General features: G+C 54.2%; 1 protein-coding gene across 1 annotated transcript in view; it reads right to left on the bottom strand.

Annotated features, from left to right (window-relative positions):
• Positions 1-6,488: 6,488 nt before the first annotated feature.
• The window catches only part of LOC102149122 (scavenger receptor cysteine-rich domain-containing protein DMBT1), a 29,546-nt gene continuing 17,559 nt past the window's right edge, over positions 6,489-18,475 (bottom strand). The window contains exons 7-12 of the mRNA XM_070276167.1: positions 16,506-16,656; positions 14,893-15,101; positions 13,852-14,036; positions 11,622-12,010; positions 8,853-9,124; positions 6,489-7,058 (exon numbers count right to left, since the gene is read on the bottom strand). Coding sequence (XP_070132268.1) covers positions 8,863-9,124; positions 11,622-12,010; positions 13,852-14,036; positions 14,893-15,101; positions 16,506-16,656 — 1,196 coding nt within the window. The 3' untranslated portion in view covers positions 6,489-7,058; positions 8,853-8,862. The remainder of the gene's footprint in view (positions 7,059-8,852; positions 9,125-11,621; positions 12,011-13,851; positions 14,037-14,892; positions 15,102-16,505; positions 16,657-18,475) is intronic.

Here is an 18,475-nt window from a genome sequence, read left to right as displayed (position 1 = left end):
CAGTCATCAAAAGTAACTTGTACTACATAGACATGGGTCCTCAAAAATCTCCAAGAGAGGGGGCTGCCTTGTGGCCGAGTGGTTAATTTCGCGCTCTGCTTCGGCAGCCCAGGGTTTCAACAGTTCGGATCCTGGGCGCGGACATGGCACCACTCATCAGGCCATGCTGAGGTGGCGTCCCACATAGCACAACTAGAAGGACCCACCACTAAAACTATACAACTACGTACCGGGGGGCTTTAGGAGAAAAAGGAAAAATAAAATCTTTAAAAAAAAAGTCTCAGGGCTGCGCCGTGGCCGACTGGTTGAGTTTGCGTGCTCGGCTTCAGCAGCCCGGGGTTTCGCCAGTTCAGATCCTGGGCGCGGGCATGGCACTGCTCGTCAAGCCGTACTGGATCGGCGTCCCGCAAGCCGCGGCTGGAGAGAGCCACAGCTAGGAATTCAAAACTATGTACTGGGGGGCTTTGGGAGAAAAAGAAAAAATAAAATCATTAAAAAAAAAAAGGAAATCTCCAAGAGAAATAGAACAAAAGGTACAGCTTGGTTGTGGGGTCATCAGTTGAGTTATCCATGTTGCATTTTGTTCACCAACCAGGAAGTAAGAAGAATCAACAAGGTGTGGGGCCCGCAAGTGGCATGGCTCCTCCCAGGCTTGGCGCTGCCTGGACTGCCTCCGAGTTCTTGTGCTCTGTTTGCAGAGCCTGGTGAGTGTGCGGCCTCCTCACAAACTCCTCAGGCCAGTTCACCAACACTCCAGGGAGCAAACGTGCCTGTGTCTGGAGCACACAGGTGAAGCCTCCTCAGCACGTCCTTCTGGCATTTCCTTCCTCAAGGAGAGTCAGGACGTGTTTTCTTTGCTGATGTTGCTGTAGATTCCAGGAAGACTCCACCCCAGCCTCTTTGGTTCACCCTCTTCTGGAGGGGAGGAAAAATTTTTTCTCCTGCTTTTCTAAGTTCTCGACTGTACACAACACGGATTATCAAGGGAAAAACAAACAGAAGTTGACTCACACGTTTACCTCACATGCACACGGGAGAAAACTCAGGGAAAGGGAATGAGTAACTCAAAGTGGTGGCTAAGGACTCCCGCTTATGGAGCATCTTCAGGAAAGAACAATAAATTTGCAGAGGAATGACAGGAGAAAAGAAAGTGGTTCTAGGTTTCCAACGAGGCGCACGGTGGGAAGGTAAATACGTGGGAGGAAACTAGCAGAGTAAGGTTGTTTGCAGATTCCTGGGGCGGAGCCTCTGGGCTGAGGAGAGGCCGGACCTCCCCCAGAGGAGCATTTCCATCCACCTCAGGCAGGAGAGGGGGAGGGGAGAAAGCTCTTCCTTCCTTTGCTGATTGTTAATTTCCTTCAGCTCCAATTATTTTTATGTCAGAGAGGCGTATTTTATTGTGATGTAACTGGATTCCTTCGCCCTGGACACGTCCAGCACAGGCATCTAAGGCACAGCCTGACTCGCTTTTCACTCCTGGCTGAAACCATTCACGGGCTCCCTGCCTTCTGGGTAAACTTTACTCAACTGGGCATGGGTTTCAAATTCCTTCATGACCTGGAGCCTGGCTCTCCGCTCCCTTCTGACCCCCCTCCCTTCTGGACCCCACTCTGTGTGGAGCCATCACAGACTCCGCCTTGCACCCCCAGACTGTTTAGCAGCACCACACTCTGCTCACACTGTCCCCTGTGATTGGACTGCGTCGTTCACCCGTCCCAGACTCACCTGCCCTCCGCCTAGGGTCTTCTATGCATATTTAATGATTCAGCTTGAGGACTGACTCTTCCATAACGTCTCCCTGACGTCCCCCAGGTAGCCGGGTCTCTCTCCTTTCACCTGTCAGTTACCCCATGCAAAGCTAGGCAGAATGTGAAGCATACAGTATCATTTGCTCATTGATTGGTTTGGTCTGCCACAACGGGAACTCTAACTTCAGGGTACAAGTTATATTCTTGAATGAGTGAATGAAGTGAAAAGGTCACAGAAGGCATCACCGATGCATCAGTAATTGAGAGCATTTCCTCCCAGGGTGGTTCACAGACTTGAACATGGGGCCAGATTTCCATCAATTCTGGAGCAAAGCCACACGCAGCCCACAGAGGGGCTGAGGCAGAGCAGGAAATCTGGGTGACTGAGGGCCCCTGCCCCTCCAGACCTGCCCGGGCCTTGACTCCACTGGGTTACAAGGGGCTCTGTAGGATCAAGGACACCTTTGAGACAGCTGCACACAAATAGGTCTTAGCCCGTCTCCCGAAGCCAGACCCCAGGAATCTGAAAAAGAAAGGTGTGAAAGCATCATGTTTGGGAAACAAGGCAAGAAGGAGTTTGAGGAGAGGACCAAGGGTGCAATCTACAGGCATTAAATGTGTTACCGTTCTTCAGTAGTCAAAGGAGACATTATTCTGTAAAATTTTCCTACACTCTATTGTGTCCTTTAAACGTTTTTAGGGTCTGACTGTCCTACACAGCATGAAGGACTCAAGCTGGGCCAAGAGGAAAATCAGTATAAAGGGCACCATTTGTATGTGCACTGATAGAATGTGCTCCCTATTCTCTTATTAAACCCCAGAGAGAGCCTGGTCCCTCTCCCCTGACATGAGTCATGCTCCTGGCTAAGTAAGGATGAGGGATGAGGGATCAGGTTTGAAGAGTAGAAGTACAGATAGGAGCAGGGGACCTCCCAGGACTGAGAGCACGCCGTGTGCAACTTGTCTCTCGTCAGATGGAGACGGGCAGCGCTCTCATCTCTGCTCTGGTTGTGGAGGCCGAGCTTGGGCGGCCGGGCCCACACTGCCTCATTTGACAGTAGGGGGGAGGCAGAAACCAAGGAACGGTTCCTTCAGAAAATGTATCCTTCAGAAAAAGAATCTTTTCTCTTTATTGATGTCATTGTATGCCAACAAGTCCAGTCAATCTCTGGCCAGAAGGAGCCAGAGCGGTGACAATAAGCGTGTTCTAGTCTCTGCTCTGATCCCCACTTACCATGCGGCTTCAGGTAGGTCATTCCACCCATTTTGACTCTGGTTTGCTCATTTATAAGTTTGGATCAAGATAATGTGACAATTCGGGACATAAGAATGGTGCAGCCAGTTAACATTACTCAGCAGCTACCGCACTCTAGGAACTCCTTTGAAAACTTCAGACAGGTTGTCAAATTTCATCTGGAGAAAGCCCTATGTGGTTGGGTATTCGGTTGCCAATTTTACAGATGAGAAACCTGAGGCTTGGGGAGAGTAAGTCACTCGTCCAAAGCCATCCCACTGATGGCCACGAGGACTGTGACCCGGGGTCGCCTGAATCCTCGGCTGAGCTGTGCCCACTGCGTCACGTCATGAGGATCAGCCCCAGTGCGTGTCACCCGTGGGGGCCCTGTGATTGCAGCCAGGTGTCTTGGTACCAAGCGCCTGCTCGGGTCCCTGAAATGGTAAAACTTCCATATAAGGATAGTGGAAGTTTCTTTCCTGAAAATTTATTCAATCGGTTTTCTCCAACATCAGATTGATCACTGGTCTCAGCACAGACATATGACAGGAAAAGCCCTGAGTAAGGAGATGAATAGGTAGACAAATCAGAACATTGGAGCTTTCTAGAAGAATAGGTTAGCAAACACTCAGGCAAAACATTAAAGATAAAGGGAAGGAAAACACCAAAAACAAAGATAAATGTTGTCATTTTAACCAGGTAAAGTGAGAGGTCCCCATGCCCAGCTGGGCTGTAGATGGATGGAGAAGTCACAGCAATCCACAAACCCCTCCCTATGCACCTGGCCCTCGCCTGCAAGCGTTCCACACTTGTACAGCTGCAGACAGGAGTGCAGGATGCAGTAAGATGTGCAATGTTTTTGTGAAGTCGGTACCCCTGGGCTCCTGGGGGCCTGGGGCTGGGGGCAGAGGAGGGAGGAGAACCTGGCACTAGGCGTCCTCGGACAGGAATCCGGGCGAGCTCTGCCTCTCCCTACCCAGGATCGTGCCTGTGTTCTGTGCTGTGTCACCTCTCTGGGCTCTGGTTTCCATCCCTGCCAGAGGGAATGATAACCCCTGACCCGCACAGCTCTCATGGGGCCTGCGATTCACATGTCTGAGGTGCCTGGCAGGTGTCTGGCTGGGAAGAGAAGCTCAGTCCAAATTTCCTCCATGCCGTAGTCTTACTGGTAGCACAGGTGGAGGCAATGAGGTCGGCCAAATGAAGGGCTTTAGGGAGGAATAAGACAGTCTGTCACAGCTCAGGTGCAGTAGCTATTCCGAAAGGGAAGTGCCTCTTTAGGAAGCGCTCAGGGCCAGTGGGCTTGGCCCCGCCCCAGAGTCCTCCTGTCTGTACAGGAGGGACCCTTCCCTCCCCTGCTCCTTCTCAGGAGCCGGCAAAACTGGCCTCTTGAGAGGGATTGAAGGGATCCTAAGCCACGGTTCTCCGCCTTGGCTCCATGGGCACGCCCTGGGGATTTTCAATCACCGAGGTCAGGCCCACCCCCAGAGATCCTGATCGAAGTGTTCTGGGTGCCCTCTGGCAGCAGCAGCTTTAAAGCCCCCACCCAGGTCGCCCCCATGTGCAGCTAGGGTTGAGCAGCCCCGTCCTAAACCGCAGTCTCAGCTGCAGGAAAGCGCAGTAGCCTGGTGTCAGCCCCACCCTGCACAGGGCGAGGATGGACGCTGGGTCCCTACTCCCACGCCTGGCCAGCTTTTCCCATCCCTCTGTGCCTGGGCCGTGCCTCATCCCACAGCCTCCACCCAGAGCCCTGTCTCCCATGCCTGTGCCTCCTGCCTCTGCCTCTCACCTGGACCTCACTGTCTCTTGCTCCCAGACTCATCTGTACACATTAGCCACCCACCTGCCTGGGCCCAGTAGGCTGTCACCCAACCTCCTGCATACCTGTCATGGCTTTTGGCTCTGCCCACCCACTGCATGCTCCTCCCCTGAGCCACCTGGTGGTGCTGTGTGTGCCCCTGTAGTCTGCCCCAGCCCTCCCCTGCTGGAGCCCCAGCGTCCACATTGACCTGTTCCCTGCTGGCCACGTCACCACCAGTTCACTCATCACATTCAGAGCCCGGCCTTGTGCTCAGAAAGGGCCACGATCTCTTCCCTTGAGAGGAGCCCATGGCCAGGAACCAACCTGGACATAGTGGTCATCTGTGAGGGACGGCTGGTTCCTGAGGGGCAGGGGTTCTTCCCAATGAGAGAGAAGATTCCAGGCGGAGTCTGGTGGGACCAAGTTCCCCTTTATAAAGGCAGGGCCATTTGTCATCCCCTGACTGTATCCCCAGAGCCAAGCATGGAACCTGGCTTGGGGCCAGCATCTGATGGAATGAATGAAGGAATGAAGGAAGTCAGAGTCCTGTGTGGGCTCACAGGCACTGGACATTCTTCCAGTTCTTGGATGTCCAACTTGCTGCTTTTTTCCTCTGATGTATATTTCAAAGCCACGTGTCAGCTCCAGAATGCTGCTTCTCCACATCCGCTCAGATCCCGGGCCTGGTGCTTATATTTCACTGGGCTTTCATTGCTCTGTGTGGCAGGCTTTCCATCACGGGGACCCTCAATGCTTTCCTCCTTCTTCCAGCCTGGATGAGCTGGATGAGTGGGGGCTAAGATGGCAAGGATACTGGACACAGGTAACATCCCCAGGGCCCCTCACTCCTCTGCCCATGGCAGGGCTCAGGGGTCACCCGCATCCCGTGGAGGCTGAGATTTCTCACCAGTGTCCCAGGCTGTCGGTGAGCCTTAGTCAGCTGGCTGCAGTGGCCACAACTCTGCTGGAATCTCCGGCCCCTGTCCTGGGGGCTCTCCTGCAGCCGCTGCCCTGCTGGGTCTCACCCTGCTTAAGGCACTCCTCTGGAGTGAGGCTCATCTTAGCAGTCCCCTCCTGGGGCAGGGTCCTCAGCCTGGCTCAGAGGAACAAATGTTGGCATTGCCAAGGCTGTAGGCAAAAGCTCCCATTCTTCCCAAGCCTGACCGAGGGGCCCAGGGTCTGGCTTCTCTCCCATTTTCTGGCAAATTTACTGCCTCTTTGGAAATCACCTCATCCCTTTGTTTCTCCTAGATCCTGGGGTCACCCGTCAATCCACTGCTCCCTGGCGATCACATGCTAACAGGCCTCCTGGCGGCCCAGTCCAATGCTCTGTGATCCTAGGGGCCCTGAAGAGTTTATTCTCTTCCCTAACCCCTCAGCCCACAGTTCTGGATGTGATGTCAACACCAGAAGGTGCACAGCTTCCTGGAGAAATGGAGGCAATCACCTTGAATTTTAATATCACGACGCCATTAGCATTCTGGTCTTTCTTTAGCCTGCACCCTGTGTTTCCTGCTTTCGGGAGAACCCAAACATGCCAAGGTCAATGGGGGAAACCTTATCTATTCCCTAGAAGGTTCTGGAAGCCACAGGGCAGAGCACGCTGGCCTTTACCTTTCCTTGTGACAGCCCACCCTACGACTCTGCTTACTTTGAAGGGATCAGTGCTTAGGTGAGCCACTAGAAACAACGACCAAATCAACACTTGCATCAAAAAAAGCTCTTTATTCAGTTTGTGCTATAAATGGAAAAGCTAAGATCTACACTACAGGCCTGAGAAGCTGATTTATAAACATCAGAATAGCAAGTCAATCAGAGAAAGCTCGGCTGCTACTACTACAGAGAAAGTTCTGCTCACGGCTGCATGCAGGATTTTAGACACCGGCTCCTGCTTGCCTGACATTTTGTCTCAGCACCGAACCTGTGTTCCTGGGAAACCTGCTCCCATCTTTCTGCCCCACCTCAACCCACCCCTCCATGTGCCTGGGCCAGAGTGGACAGAGGTGGGGTGCTGCTGGGTGCCAAGCTCCGGGCACTCATTTCTTCCTTTGTCGTGGGTACCGAAGTATATGGGGTCAATGACTGAGTGCTGTGCGTGTTCTCCTGGCTTCACATCTTAGAATCCGAGGCTGGCCACTGGTGGCACGGGTGTTCCTCCCCAGTATGAAGGCTGCCAAAACCAGGACCACAACCAGGAAGACCCCAGCAGAGATGGCAACGCTGTGGTAGCTCCCCTGGGTGCTGGCTTGCTCCTCCACGTCAGCCACCGGCCCATCTGGGAAGGAGAGGGACCAGGAGAAGAGGGTCGGCGTCACGATGAGCCCAGGGGAGAAAGATGGGGGGACAAGTCAGGTGGGGGTCCCAGGGCCGTGATTGAAATCAGAACTGTCTGTCTGGTGGGACAGGAAAAGAATAGGAGAGAGAAGTGCTGAGGGGAAACTGAGGCCAGGCTCCAAAGGGCAGTGGAAGGTCAACCCAGGGAGGTTTCATTGTCTTGTCAGCCAACAGAGTCAGAGCAGGTTTTGGGGCGGGAAGTCAGAGCTGGGCTTTGGGAGGTCAAATCTGGATGGAGGCTCCCGATAGACGGGAGGGGAGAGAGCAGGGGCACTGAGGCCAGCTGGGAAATGGGTGCAGAGTCACAGGCAGGAGGTACCCAGGCCCCAGCTCCTGCAGCGCTGAGGGGAGAGAAGGGAGAGGAGAGACGCGAGCAGCATCCCTGTCACCCATCACCCACCCGCCGTCCTCTTCTCTGTAGCTCCGACTCCCAGCAGAGGTGTCACACAATCAACGTATGTGACTCATTTCTGAATTGCATCCCCTCCTGCCCAGTGTCAGCTCCACAGGGGCGGGGATTTTGATCTGTTTCTGTTTGTTTAGGAATTTGTTGCCTGGCACTTAACAGGCCTTCAATAAACATGCCTGAGGGGCCAAGCGGAGCAGCAGTTAAGTTCGCACGTTCTGCTTTGGCGGCCCAGGGTTTGCCAGTTTGGATCCCAGGTGCGGACATGGCACTGCTCAGCAAGCCATTCTGTGGCAGGCGTCCCACATATAAAAAGTAGGTTAAGATGGGCATGGATGTTAGCTCAGGGCCAGTCTTCCTCAGCAAAAAGAGAAGGATTGGCAGCAGATGTTAGCTCAGGACTACACTAATCTTCCTCAGAAAAAAAAAAAAAAAAGTGCATGGGATGAAGAGTGAGAAAAGAGCCTAGATCATCCGGACATGGGGATGGCCTGATCTGGGGACAGGAGGAGAGACAGCCATCAAAGATGCTCCATGGGATGGAGCCCTATGACCAAGGGGAGGGTTTGTGACAACTACTGCTAGCCCACACGTGCCCCTGTCACCAGGGCCCCCCGTCTGTTGACCTGGCCCCGGCCCAGACCAGAAATCCCGGGAATCCCTCTGCGAACACTTCCTCACCCACACCCACAACAAGACAGCACAGCAGGAAACACAGTCCCCGTCCCAAAGGAGGAAATGAAGTGGCTTGTCCAGTGTCCGGCCCTGCGGGCAGCCAGAATAGAACAACCCTGCCAGCGTCCCCACAGCCTCCACGCCCTGATGTCATTACCCCTGGGCCTAACTTGTTATTATTGTCACAAGCAATAATGTTACCGCTAACGTTGTTAATATCGGTGACAATGACAACAGTAAGAAAACCACCGGTCATCGCACCCAGTGACTTCTACCAGGCAGAGGCCAAGGCCACTTAACCAACACATTTTTGTAATTCTCTCAACAGTCCTAAGAGGTGAGCATTAACACTTTTTTCTCACAGGTGAGGAGCGTGAGGTTCTGGGAGTTCAGACCCAGGGGATAAGGGGAACAGCTGTGTCTGTGTCCCAGGTCAGAACTCCCATGCCCAAACCCCACACAGGGGTCCCCATAGACCAGGAGCCCTTGGAAGAAGGCCGGAAGCAACTCCGCATGGCCCGGCGTAGCACAGCATGCCTGACACACAGTAGGTGCGCAATCTGAGGTGGAATGTGACACCCACAGAGACATCCCGAGTCCCCAGGTGTTGCAGGCCTGGGTCCTGGTGGGCAGTGGGTCAGGAGGGCCACCTACCCAGGCTCCTCTACTCGGCGCTCGGGGCCCGCAGCTGGATGGGGCCCAGGACGACGTCCACCTTCTCCTGGTAGGAGCCTGCGTCCCTCTTGGACCTCACCACACAGCCCCTGTGGCAGCGGGAGGAGTTGTCGTCCGCCTTGCACACCACCATCCTGCACCGCAGGTACACGGAGGGGAAGCGGTTCAGGAAGTGGAAGGAGCTGAACTTGAAGCGGGCGACGCGGGGCGACGGCCGGGGCAAAGTTTGATAGGTCGTGTCCTTCACACACCTGGAAGCAGAGAAGAGTCACCCGTGAGCTCTCACCAGCACCCTGTGCTCTTCAGGACTCGGATGCCCCAGGCAGGCAAGTCCAAGGCCCGGGCCCCCGCTGCCCCTCCGATCCACCCTCTGAATGCGTAGCCCAGACACTGACTGCCAGCCCTGCAGGGACGTCCTGGCAGCTCTGGGACGTCAGCAGCATCCTAACGCAGCAACTCAGCCCAGGGTTCCCACGCAGACAAGCAGGTCCACAGTGCACAGCGGGTGCTCTGTGACCATGTGCTCAATGGCCCCAGGGAGCCCAGGTGAGTCCAGGAGGTGACAGGGCCCAGAGTAGGGGCAGGAAGGAAGATGACATTTCCTTCCCTTTCCTGGTCTCAGGGCCAGGCCGGGTGACACTCGACTGCTCTCTGGTGTCTCTGGTGCCCTCCCTGTCCAGGGCTGTCTCCTGACCACCTCGCCCTGCCCTGCACCCCGGGCAGCCGTGCTTTCCTCATGCGCCGGGTACCCTCCAGGACGCCCGGCCCTCATATCAAGCACTCCGCAATCCCTCCGGCACCTCATCTCTGCTGGTGCTACAAGGATCATTACCTAAGGATCCGCTGAAAGAGATTTTACTCAGCTACGGGGAAGGCGCATCTCCCAGCTCCACCCAGCTGAGAAGGAGCTCACACTGACCGCATGCAGCACTGACGGGAAGATTCCAGGCGATGCGGCCAAGACAACAGCAAGGACCCTGCCCATGGGGTTCAGGGTGGAAAGTTTTGGGGATGCATGGCAGGTGTCGCCCGGGCATCCTGACTAGCCTGGAGATGTGACCCAGGGTCCACTTGCTGTCTTGCTTCTGCCTTCCAGAGCTTCCTTCCTCTGCTCTCAACTCACATTCAGATACCAAGTTCTTTTTCCACAGTATTCACTTTAGCAACAAAGGTGGGAGAGAAAGTCCCCAAAGACCCACAAGGAGGTCGGACAGTCGTAAACGAGGTCGGGGAAGCTCAGGGGCCACCGGGCAGGAACTGCATTTCCCATAAACCCACATCAGTCTGCGGTCTGCGAGCCAGAGCTGCACAACCCAGGCTGCACTTCATAATCTCCCCAGGACATTTTTAAAATATAGATCCCCGAGCTCCAGCACAGATCAAATAAAGAGAATGTGCAGGTAGGGCCCAGGCATGGGTTGTTTGAAGCTCCAGATCATTCTAATGGGCATCCAGGTGGTTGGCGGTCAGGTGCAGCTAATGAGTCCCTGGGCTCCAGGTACAGTGGACACATCTTCCCCCACATGCACCTCCCCCTCTCCCCAGAAAACGCCATCAGCTTCTGTGCATGTATGTGCCCAAATTTGACCCACAAGAATTCTTTAGCAAAGAAGAAATAAATCACTCGCTCATTTGCAGTAACCTCAATCATTCGACATAATCAGGTATCACCTTGTTACTCTCTGTAGAAAGAGGAGCTGGGTGAGCCACTCTCCCTTCTTTGCTGCCAAGGGGCTGCTGTGAATTGAACCGACTGCCTAGACGGTGAAAAAGACAAGCCTCAATACCCATTTACCAAATTGGCACGTATTCAAACTGTGCCTGGGAAGAAACGCTGTTTTTAGTGTCCAGGGAGGTGTGACACTTAACCTCCCAACCCTAATTCCTAGCACAGCCCCTGACCCTCCCAGTACAACTTCCACATGAAGCAATTGTTACTGAGGAGCCAAGGTCAAATCGTAAGCCAGGAAATGGTGCGCACGCCAATGGACAGAGATGAAAGAGAAGGGACTAGAGGTGCACACTCCGGGGTCCTAGGACCCCTCCATGAGCTCAGAAGAGGACAGGACTCACCAGAGTCCATCATCCGGGAAGCAGAACAATTGTAGAGAACCCCAACCTGGGCACCACTGACCCCAGCCTGGCACTACTGGCCTCCCCTCTGCATCTCTTGAGTTTGGTTGGAACCATGGACTCTGAGGACGTCCATTCTCAGCTGATGGAGGTCAAGGGACCTTCTGCTGCCTTTGACGCAACATTCCTTGCGGACCACCTGCTGCGCATGCTCTTTGCCCAGGGCCCCATCTACTCTTTCTCATTGAATCCTCCCAACAGCCTATGATGTGGGCATCACTATGCTCATGTGATGGGCGAAGAAACGGGCTCAGAGAGGTGCAACTGCCTGCCCGGAGTGATACAGCTAGGGTGTGGCAGGGCTGGCATCTCAATCTTGATCTGCTCCAAAAGCAATGATTTCCCACTGCACGCATGTCTTTTGAATACAAAGGCTTGCCTGGAGTTTGGTCACTCGGGGTCTAATCCCAGTTTACAGCTAACCTGACTGGTGACCACTGGCGAGTCATTCAGTTCTCCAGACACCCATCTCCCTGTGTGTTAACCAGAGACGATAACCTGACTGGTTAAGACTGAACGACTAGGACCAAAACCTACATTCCTTGAGCCTTTGGGCTACTCGTGTTTGAGTTACCAGGCAAAGGTTGAAGTGCCCCCCAGGAAGACACTCCTTACCCGCTCCGGATTAGATCATAAGTCAGAGACGTAAAGTCACTGGAAGATGGCGAAGCCACGCAGGTGTCCACAAACAAGTCCAAGGAGGTGTCGGAATGGAGGATTTCAGCCTGAAGGTACAAAGTCTGGTCCAGGTCCACATAGTACGGGCTGCTGGTCACACGATTGGAGAATGAAGAGGATGTATAAAAGAAAATGTTCACATGAAAGTTGCTATACTGGACTTCCGTGACCTCGATGGTGTCATTAGCGATGTACATCGTCTTAACCCAGGTGTCCCGGAGCATCTTGCAGCTGACGTGAATGTGCAGGTCCTTCTTCCTCTTGATGATGCCGCTTGAAACAGCTGCTTTGAGGACGTTGGAATAGGTGATGGTATCGTTATCTACCTGGGAGAGGCAGGCAGGGGAGCAGAGTCAGGCAAATGTCACCTGCTAAGGGGAGCTCATTGGTGACTTTGGTTAGAAGGAGAGGAAAGTGACTCAACAAGCCTTCAGACCCCGCCAGAACCACAGGGAGATGGCACATGCCTGCTGCCAGGGCCCCCATGGCCTGGGAGGGGCCCGCCGCCTGACTGACAGGACTCCTTCCTCTCACTCATCCCCTTCCTCCACCCCATATGGGGGACCACAGTGTGGCCGGGTGTTGGGGCCCCCTGGGAGCTGCTCCTCCTGGGCAGAGGGTGTGTCTGGATGACCCCACGCCCTGCTGTGTGACTCAGCTGAGCTTGGACCCCTTGGCTCAGGGCCGTTCTGGCTTGTGCTGTTTCCTTCTCACTGCTGCTGGGAGAGGTCAGTCCCGTCCTTGTGGGAGGGGCTGGCGGGAGCAGTTTCCCTGTGCTCCGGCTGGATCAGTAGTTACTGCAGCTTGGAGTCTGGAGCTGCTGGAGCTGGAGCAACAGAGATCTGGAGTCAAGGCTGCAGCAGGTCTCTACCTCTGGGGCAGGGACCTCGCCAGAGGCTCCTGTGGACAAGGGGGTGGGCCATGGCCACCTGAGCACTTCCTGTCACACTCTGCTTTCTCACTCCCTGGACCATGGCGCCATTTGCCACTGTGCCTTTCACCAGGCAGCAAATTCATGAGAATGTCGGTTTCTCATGCTGCTTGACATGCCTACCATCTTGTACGTGACCTTTCTGTGGAGGGAGCCTGCGACTGGTGGTCTGTGAGCATCAGAAGGAAAGGGTGATGTCTAAGCATCCCTCTCTTCCCAGCGCTTGGTAGAGCATCAGCAACAGCATCAGCAGCATCAGTAAATATCCAAGGAATGGATGAAAGGTCTAGGGGACAGCAGCCCAGCAAAAGCGCTGTGATGAATGAAGGACTGGGCCGGGAGCTGCCCTCCCAAATACCAAGAGGACACAGGTGAACAAGGCCCCTGGTGTGTCTGCTTCTTTCACTCAATGTAACATTTTTGAGATTCTCAGAGTCTGGAGTCAGCTCCATCACTTCCTGGGTGAGTGGCCTTGGCCTTGACCCCTGGAAGCCCAGCCACCATATTTTTAAAGTCGGGTGACAAGGAGAGAGTACTTGGTGGGGTTTGTGGAGTATGACATGGAATACTCCCACCGTCTGCCACTTGTAGGGTGACTAGTATCCCAGTTTGCGCAGGATCGTGGAGTTTCCTGGGACACGAGACTTTTCCATGCTAAAATCTGAAAAGTCCCAGGCAAACCAATGCAGTTGGTCACCCTAGATGGTGACAGATCAACAAATGGCAGCTGCAGAGGCCGATTTACTGTGAGCTGAAGTTTCAGGGCCCCCTTCATATGCACAGTTTCTTCCAAAGCAATCAACATATTGGCACAGCCACATGTTTTTGTACGATTTATAAAAGTAAGATATGTCTACATTCTTTTGCTCAATGAGGCACCTGTCTCTCCCATCCATGCCACCTCCAGAGCGTGTAAGCTTCAGGCCCTATGGAACCTGGAGCGACCCCTGGGAGCTGTCTTCATTATTGCTGACGTGAGTGGCAGCCTGCCAGACACCCTCTGTGCTGGACAGTGCTGATAATGCGCCTACTGACCTTCCCTCCCACTCCTTCCGTCTGTTTAGAAGTGGCTGCAGCCACGCCATGGCACCAAGAAACAGAACTATATCGTCAACCGATTATGTTTTGGTTCTCCCATAATCATGTCTTCTGTGTCCCCAGCATTCAAGGAGCACAGCACACATCATGATTAGAAAGCTGCCCAGCAGGAGACAGTGTGGGAGGCCCCAGGCTCACCTGCTTGACGGTGCCGCAGCCTGAGTACGGAATTGTGAATGTCACCTGGCTCGACGTTATCTGGGGCTGACACTGGCTGCTCCCACCCGAGCTGGGAATGACAAGGTCCCCGGCAGAATAGCCCAGGGACTGGAGGTAGCTCGTGTTCACGCTGGCTTGCATGCGATCCGGCAGACAAAGCAGCTCTGGTGGCCAAGGGCAGACAATGCGTCAGTCAGCACCCCCAGCTGCACAAGCGCCATGAGGAGCCCCTCCCACACAAAGGCGCAGAGATCCAGATGTCCGACAAGGATGGTGCGCGTGGGACACACCTCCCCACGACCCCCAGGACCCCCATGGCCCCAGTCAGCCCCATTCTCAGCAGAGCCCTGTGAGGGCACAGGGACTCCGGATTCCTCTGACAGAGAAATGGAGGCAGGACGTGGCTGAGTGAAACGTTTGCCAAGTTACCATTTACCCATAAGGAAAGTAACGCTCCGGTTGAGTTGTGGGGTGTGAGGTAAGGTCCTCGAGCCCTGGGAGCAGGTCCGTGCTCACAGTCCCAACTGCAGATGGAGCGTGGACACCGCCTGGCCCTCCCTGGCCAGTCTGTCAGTCAGTCCCCTGCACAGCTCAAAGCACGGCCGTTAGCCTCACTGGAAGTGGCTGAGTGACCAGCTCGGTCCATGTTCAGACAGCAGCCAAATGTGCCAGGTCTCAGGACATGATCACAGCGTCCCACATGCTGGGAAGTTCACAAGGCTTCAAGGCCTCAAAGTCACCTCTGCCCTTGGCAGCGACATCTCACTCTATGCTGAAAGCATCACCCTGCGCCTTCTACTTAGTCTCTGCCACCACCGTACGGCCAGTACACTGCCCATGGCCAGTTCTGACCCTTGAGTTCGTTTCTGGGCAGCCAGAGTCCCAAGACCCACAGCTCCTGGCTCCTTGGTGACCTGACCAGGCTGCTCTCATTTCTTATTTCACAGCCACAGAAGGTTGAGCGGCTTCTGCTCTCCGAGGTGCACCCACCGCTAGCGAGCCCTCACCAGGGGGACTTACCAGTGCTGTCATTGGAAAGATGAGAGTAGTAGTTGGCCTGGAAGCCTTTCTTTGTGACACTGCCGTCGCTGACAAAGCGAACGGACAGGAAGTTCGAGGACGAACTGAAGGAGCCCCACCCCCCATCACAGACCCGCGCAATGAGAGGGGAACTGTGGTGGGGGCCGTCGAACACTTCAATGTAATCGTAGTTACAGCCGCCTTCCAGCCTGCAGACAGAACACACAGCTGTGGCTTCACTTTTAACCAGGATTTGACCCAGGAGGTCAGACCTCAGTGAGGGGTCACACCTCTGTGCCAGAAACGCCGACAAAACTAAAACTGAAAATAACAGATTTCCATAAATCCAGCAGACTCATCTTCCCAGGACCTACGTGCATGGGTCTCAGTCGTGCCTGTTGGGCCCCACGTATGAAATCCACACGCGGTCTCCTGACAGCCCTTTGCATCTTGAAAGGAAGGGATCGCATCCTGCCTTAGGCTTTTCATTCAATCAAGAAGACCCCCGTTTCCCATGGCACGAAATAAATAGCCATGAATTCATAGCGATAGAAATAAATCATTGAACAATAATATTGCGCAGATCACACAGCCTTTCTGAATCTCAGATGTGAAGTATTTACAGAGGTGAAGTTCTCCTACCCACACATACCGACAAGAGCTGGTGTGAAGTGCAAATGAAACAGTATGTGGAAAAGGGCCTCATAAAATGTCACAAATGGTTCGGTCATTGTCACTAAGATATTGGCCAAAGAACCAGGGTGGTCAACCTTCCTCCAAGGAATTTCGTAAGTCCCCCGGATCCAAAATGAATTATAATGACATAGGAGAGTGTAATGATGAGGAGATTAAAATAATATTGTGTCTTTTGCAAAACCCCAGATGAATTTCCAAGGCAGAGACTCCCAAGGCCACTGCAACCAGAAACCAAGAGAGAAAACTAGTTCTTCAGTGATGGCCATTAGAAAAGAAATTATGGGGCCCAATTTCCAGGACACTAGAGGACACTGATGCCTCTGCATGGTTGCCCCTCTCCTTGGACCAATCACATATTAATGTGTCTTTGCTGATGTCTCCTCTGCCTGAAACAATGTTCCTCCCCCGTCTGCATTGGATGAGGAACAACCCAAGCTCTGCAGCAGGACTTCCCCACCCCTGCCCGGCCCCTGGGCTCACCCCAAAGAAGCAGGGAGTGGAGAGAAAAGGATACAAAATAACTAGTGTGGCTGTCAATAGGATTCCTTGCATTATTATTACACCTAACAACGATCCCCCCATTGGCTAACAGGTGCTTTCATGTGTCTCTCTGGTGACCTTCCCAGAATGGGTGAGGGGAGGAAAGCAGATATCTCACTCCCCTCTTTGCCTGAGGCTCAGGCTAGTGATTTCCTGATTTCCCACAGTCCCTCAGCCAATCAGCGACAGAACCGGGATTTAAACCAGGGCTCTCCTCCTGGCCCCGCCTCCTCAGGCTGCCTCTGTGCTGTTGACCCACAAGAACCCACAAGAACAAGTCTCCCCCTGGCGAACATCTCTCCGGAAGGATAGGCACCGTCCATTCCCTCCAGAAGGCCTGCGAGGTCCCCCAAGTTCTGCTTTGCACCCGCACTCACTGGACGTCTCCGAAGACGACAGTCACGTAGTGGTTGTTTTGGACTTTAATGTCCCAGACACATTTGGCGTTGTTCGGATAGTTCCCAGGGTAGGATGGGCTGGAAAAGTGCCCTGAAGGTTGGGACAGGAAGCCTCCGCAGGAATTATATCCTGTCAGAACAAAATGGAAATGCTGATGCCCCCAGAGCACACTGCACAGTCACCGGGGGCAATTTTTAAATGATTCCCAAGATGGAAACCCAGCAGGAGGGGGCCGGGACCTGGACCAGCCAGTGAGGACCAGCGGGCCCCCTGCCAGGGAGGCTGCACTTAGGGAAGCCTCTCCTCATTCTCGTCATCCCCCACCCAGTGTCCCTGCCTCTGAGGGGAAGGGAAAGGGGATTTGTCAGGAGCTCAGAACTTAAGGGTTGGATGGCGAGGTTGTAAACAGGAGCTGTTGACAAAGAGAAAAGACAACGACCAGTTTCCTAGCATCCTTGACACCGTTGCTGAGTGCTGGCTTGGCCTGGGCCAGAAATGAGCCAACCCTGGGCTCACAGCGGGACGCTGGATACAGGCCTTGCCCTCAGGGAGTTCACAGCCTGCAGGAGACAATGGAAAAGAGCGAAACCCAATGTAGTGGGATGGGGCTGTGACCACGCAAAACCCAGGCAATGGCGGGAGCCCAGAGCTTTGGCTCCTGACCCAGATGTAGCAGGGAAAAGCCGACAGGTAATCAGGGAGGCAGGTAAAAAGGTGGAAAGGTATGTACCAGGCAGAGGGAACAGCATGTGCAAATGGACTCAGGTAGGAGAGTGCCTGGCACATTTGGGGGACATCAATGTGGATGGAGCAGCGAGGGAGAGAGGGAACAAATCAGATGAAAGGAGTGAACCCTGGAGAGTCCTAGAGATCGTGCTGAGCTGTGGGATGTGTGTCCAGAACTCCCTGAGAAGCCACTCGAAGGTGCCGAAGCTGGGACAGACACTGCATATCCTAGAAGACCCTGGCTGCAATGGAGAATGGGGGAGGGGGGCCTGAAGTTGCTCTGCTGCAGGAAGCCAGAGGGTGAAGAGGTGAGGGTGGGAGGAAGAGGAAGATCTCAAGGAGCCAGGGGTGTGCTGGGAACACTCAGAGCAGGTTCACCAGGAGCTCAGGAGCCAGCGATCAGGAGCTTCTGCTGGTTGCACACTGAGCTCAGCCAAGAAGCAGTCCCCATTTTCTAAAATGGTCACAGTTCTCCGTGGGATGACTAGGACAGTCGTTTTCATCTGAAATCAGCAGAGGCCCAAAACCTCTTCCCCTGCAGCCTCTCTGGGAGGACCAGCGCTGGCAGCAGGCTGAGGCAGGAGGCCACAGGGCTCTCCAGCCTGAGCTCAGGGAGAGCGATGGCTCTGGGCACTCAGCTGGTCACCAGAACCACGTCCAGGCAGTTGAGGAGAAATCATTCCCCGGGAGGAGGCTGCCCCTCTCCTCCTCGCTCTGGAAACCTCACAGAGCAGAGTTCCAGGGAGGACTCTGACTGGGTCGGGTGGCTGCGACTCACCTGGGATAGTGGAAGAGATTAGAGCATCCGCAAGAAGGAAAGGAAACGAGTCAGCCTCCGAGCCAGGAACGAGTGTGAACAAGGCCCCCAGGATGCTAAGAAGGAGAAATGCCTGTCCCTCCATCACTGAGCAAGGTTTCCTGGGTGTTGGCCAGGAGACCTGAATAGGAGACGTACGTCTCAGGGGACAGTCTCCACAAAGAGGTGTTGGGGAATTTGTGCTTACACCTTCATGTCCATTAAACCCTGTCTGCTCTGGGGCCACCTATGGAAGATGCTGCAGCCCACCCAGAACGTTCAGGGACAGCAAGGGCTGTCAGTGAAGTGATCAGAGAAGCTGCAACCTTCCACGGAAGCTCAGGGTGAGAGGAGATCCTGCAAGACGACCCAAGTGGAGACAACCACACATTAGAATAGAGGCCCAGTGTCTAGGAGGACCGCCTG

This window comes from Equus caballus, chromosome 1, assembly GCF_041296265.1.
Source record: "Equus caballus isolate H_3958 breed thoroughbred chromosome 1, TB-T2T, whole genome shotgun sequence".
NCBI lineage: Eukaryota > Metazoa > Chordata > Mammalia > Perissodactyla > Equidae > Equus > Equus caballus.
The sequence above is the reverse complement of the archived record's forward strand: the minus strand, read 5'-3'. Positions and strand labels throughout refer to the sequence as shown.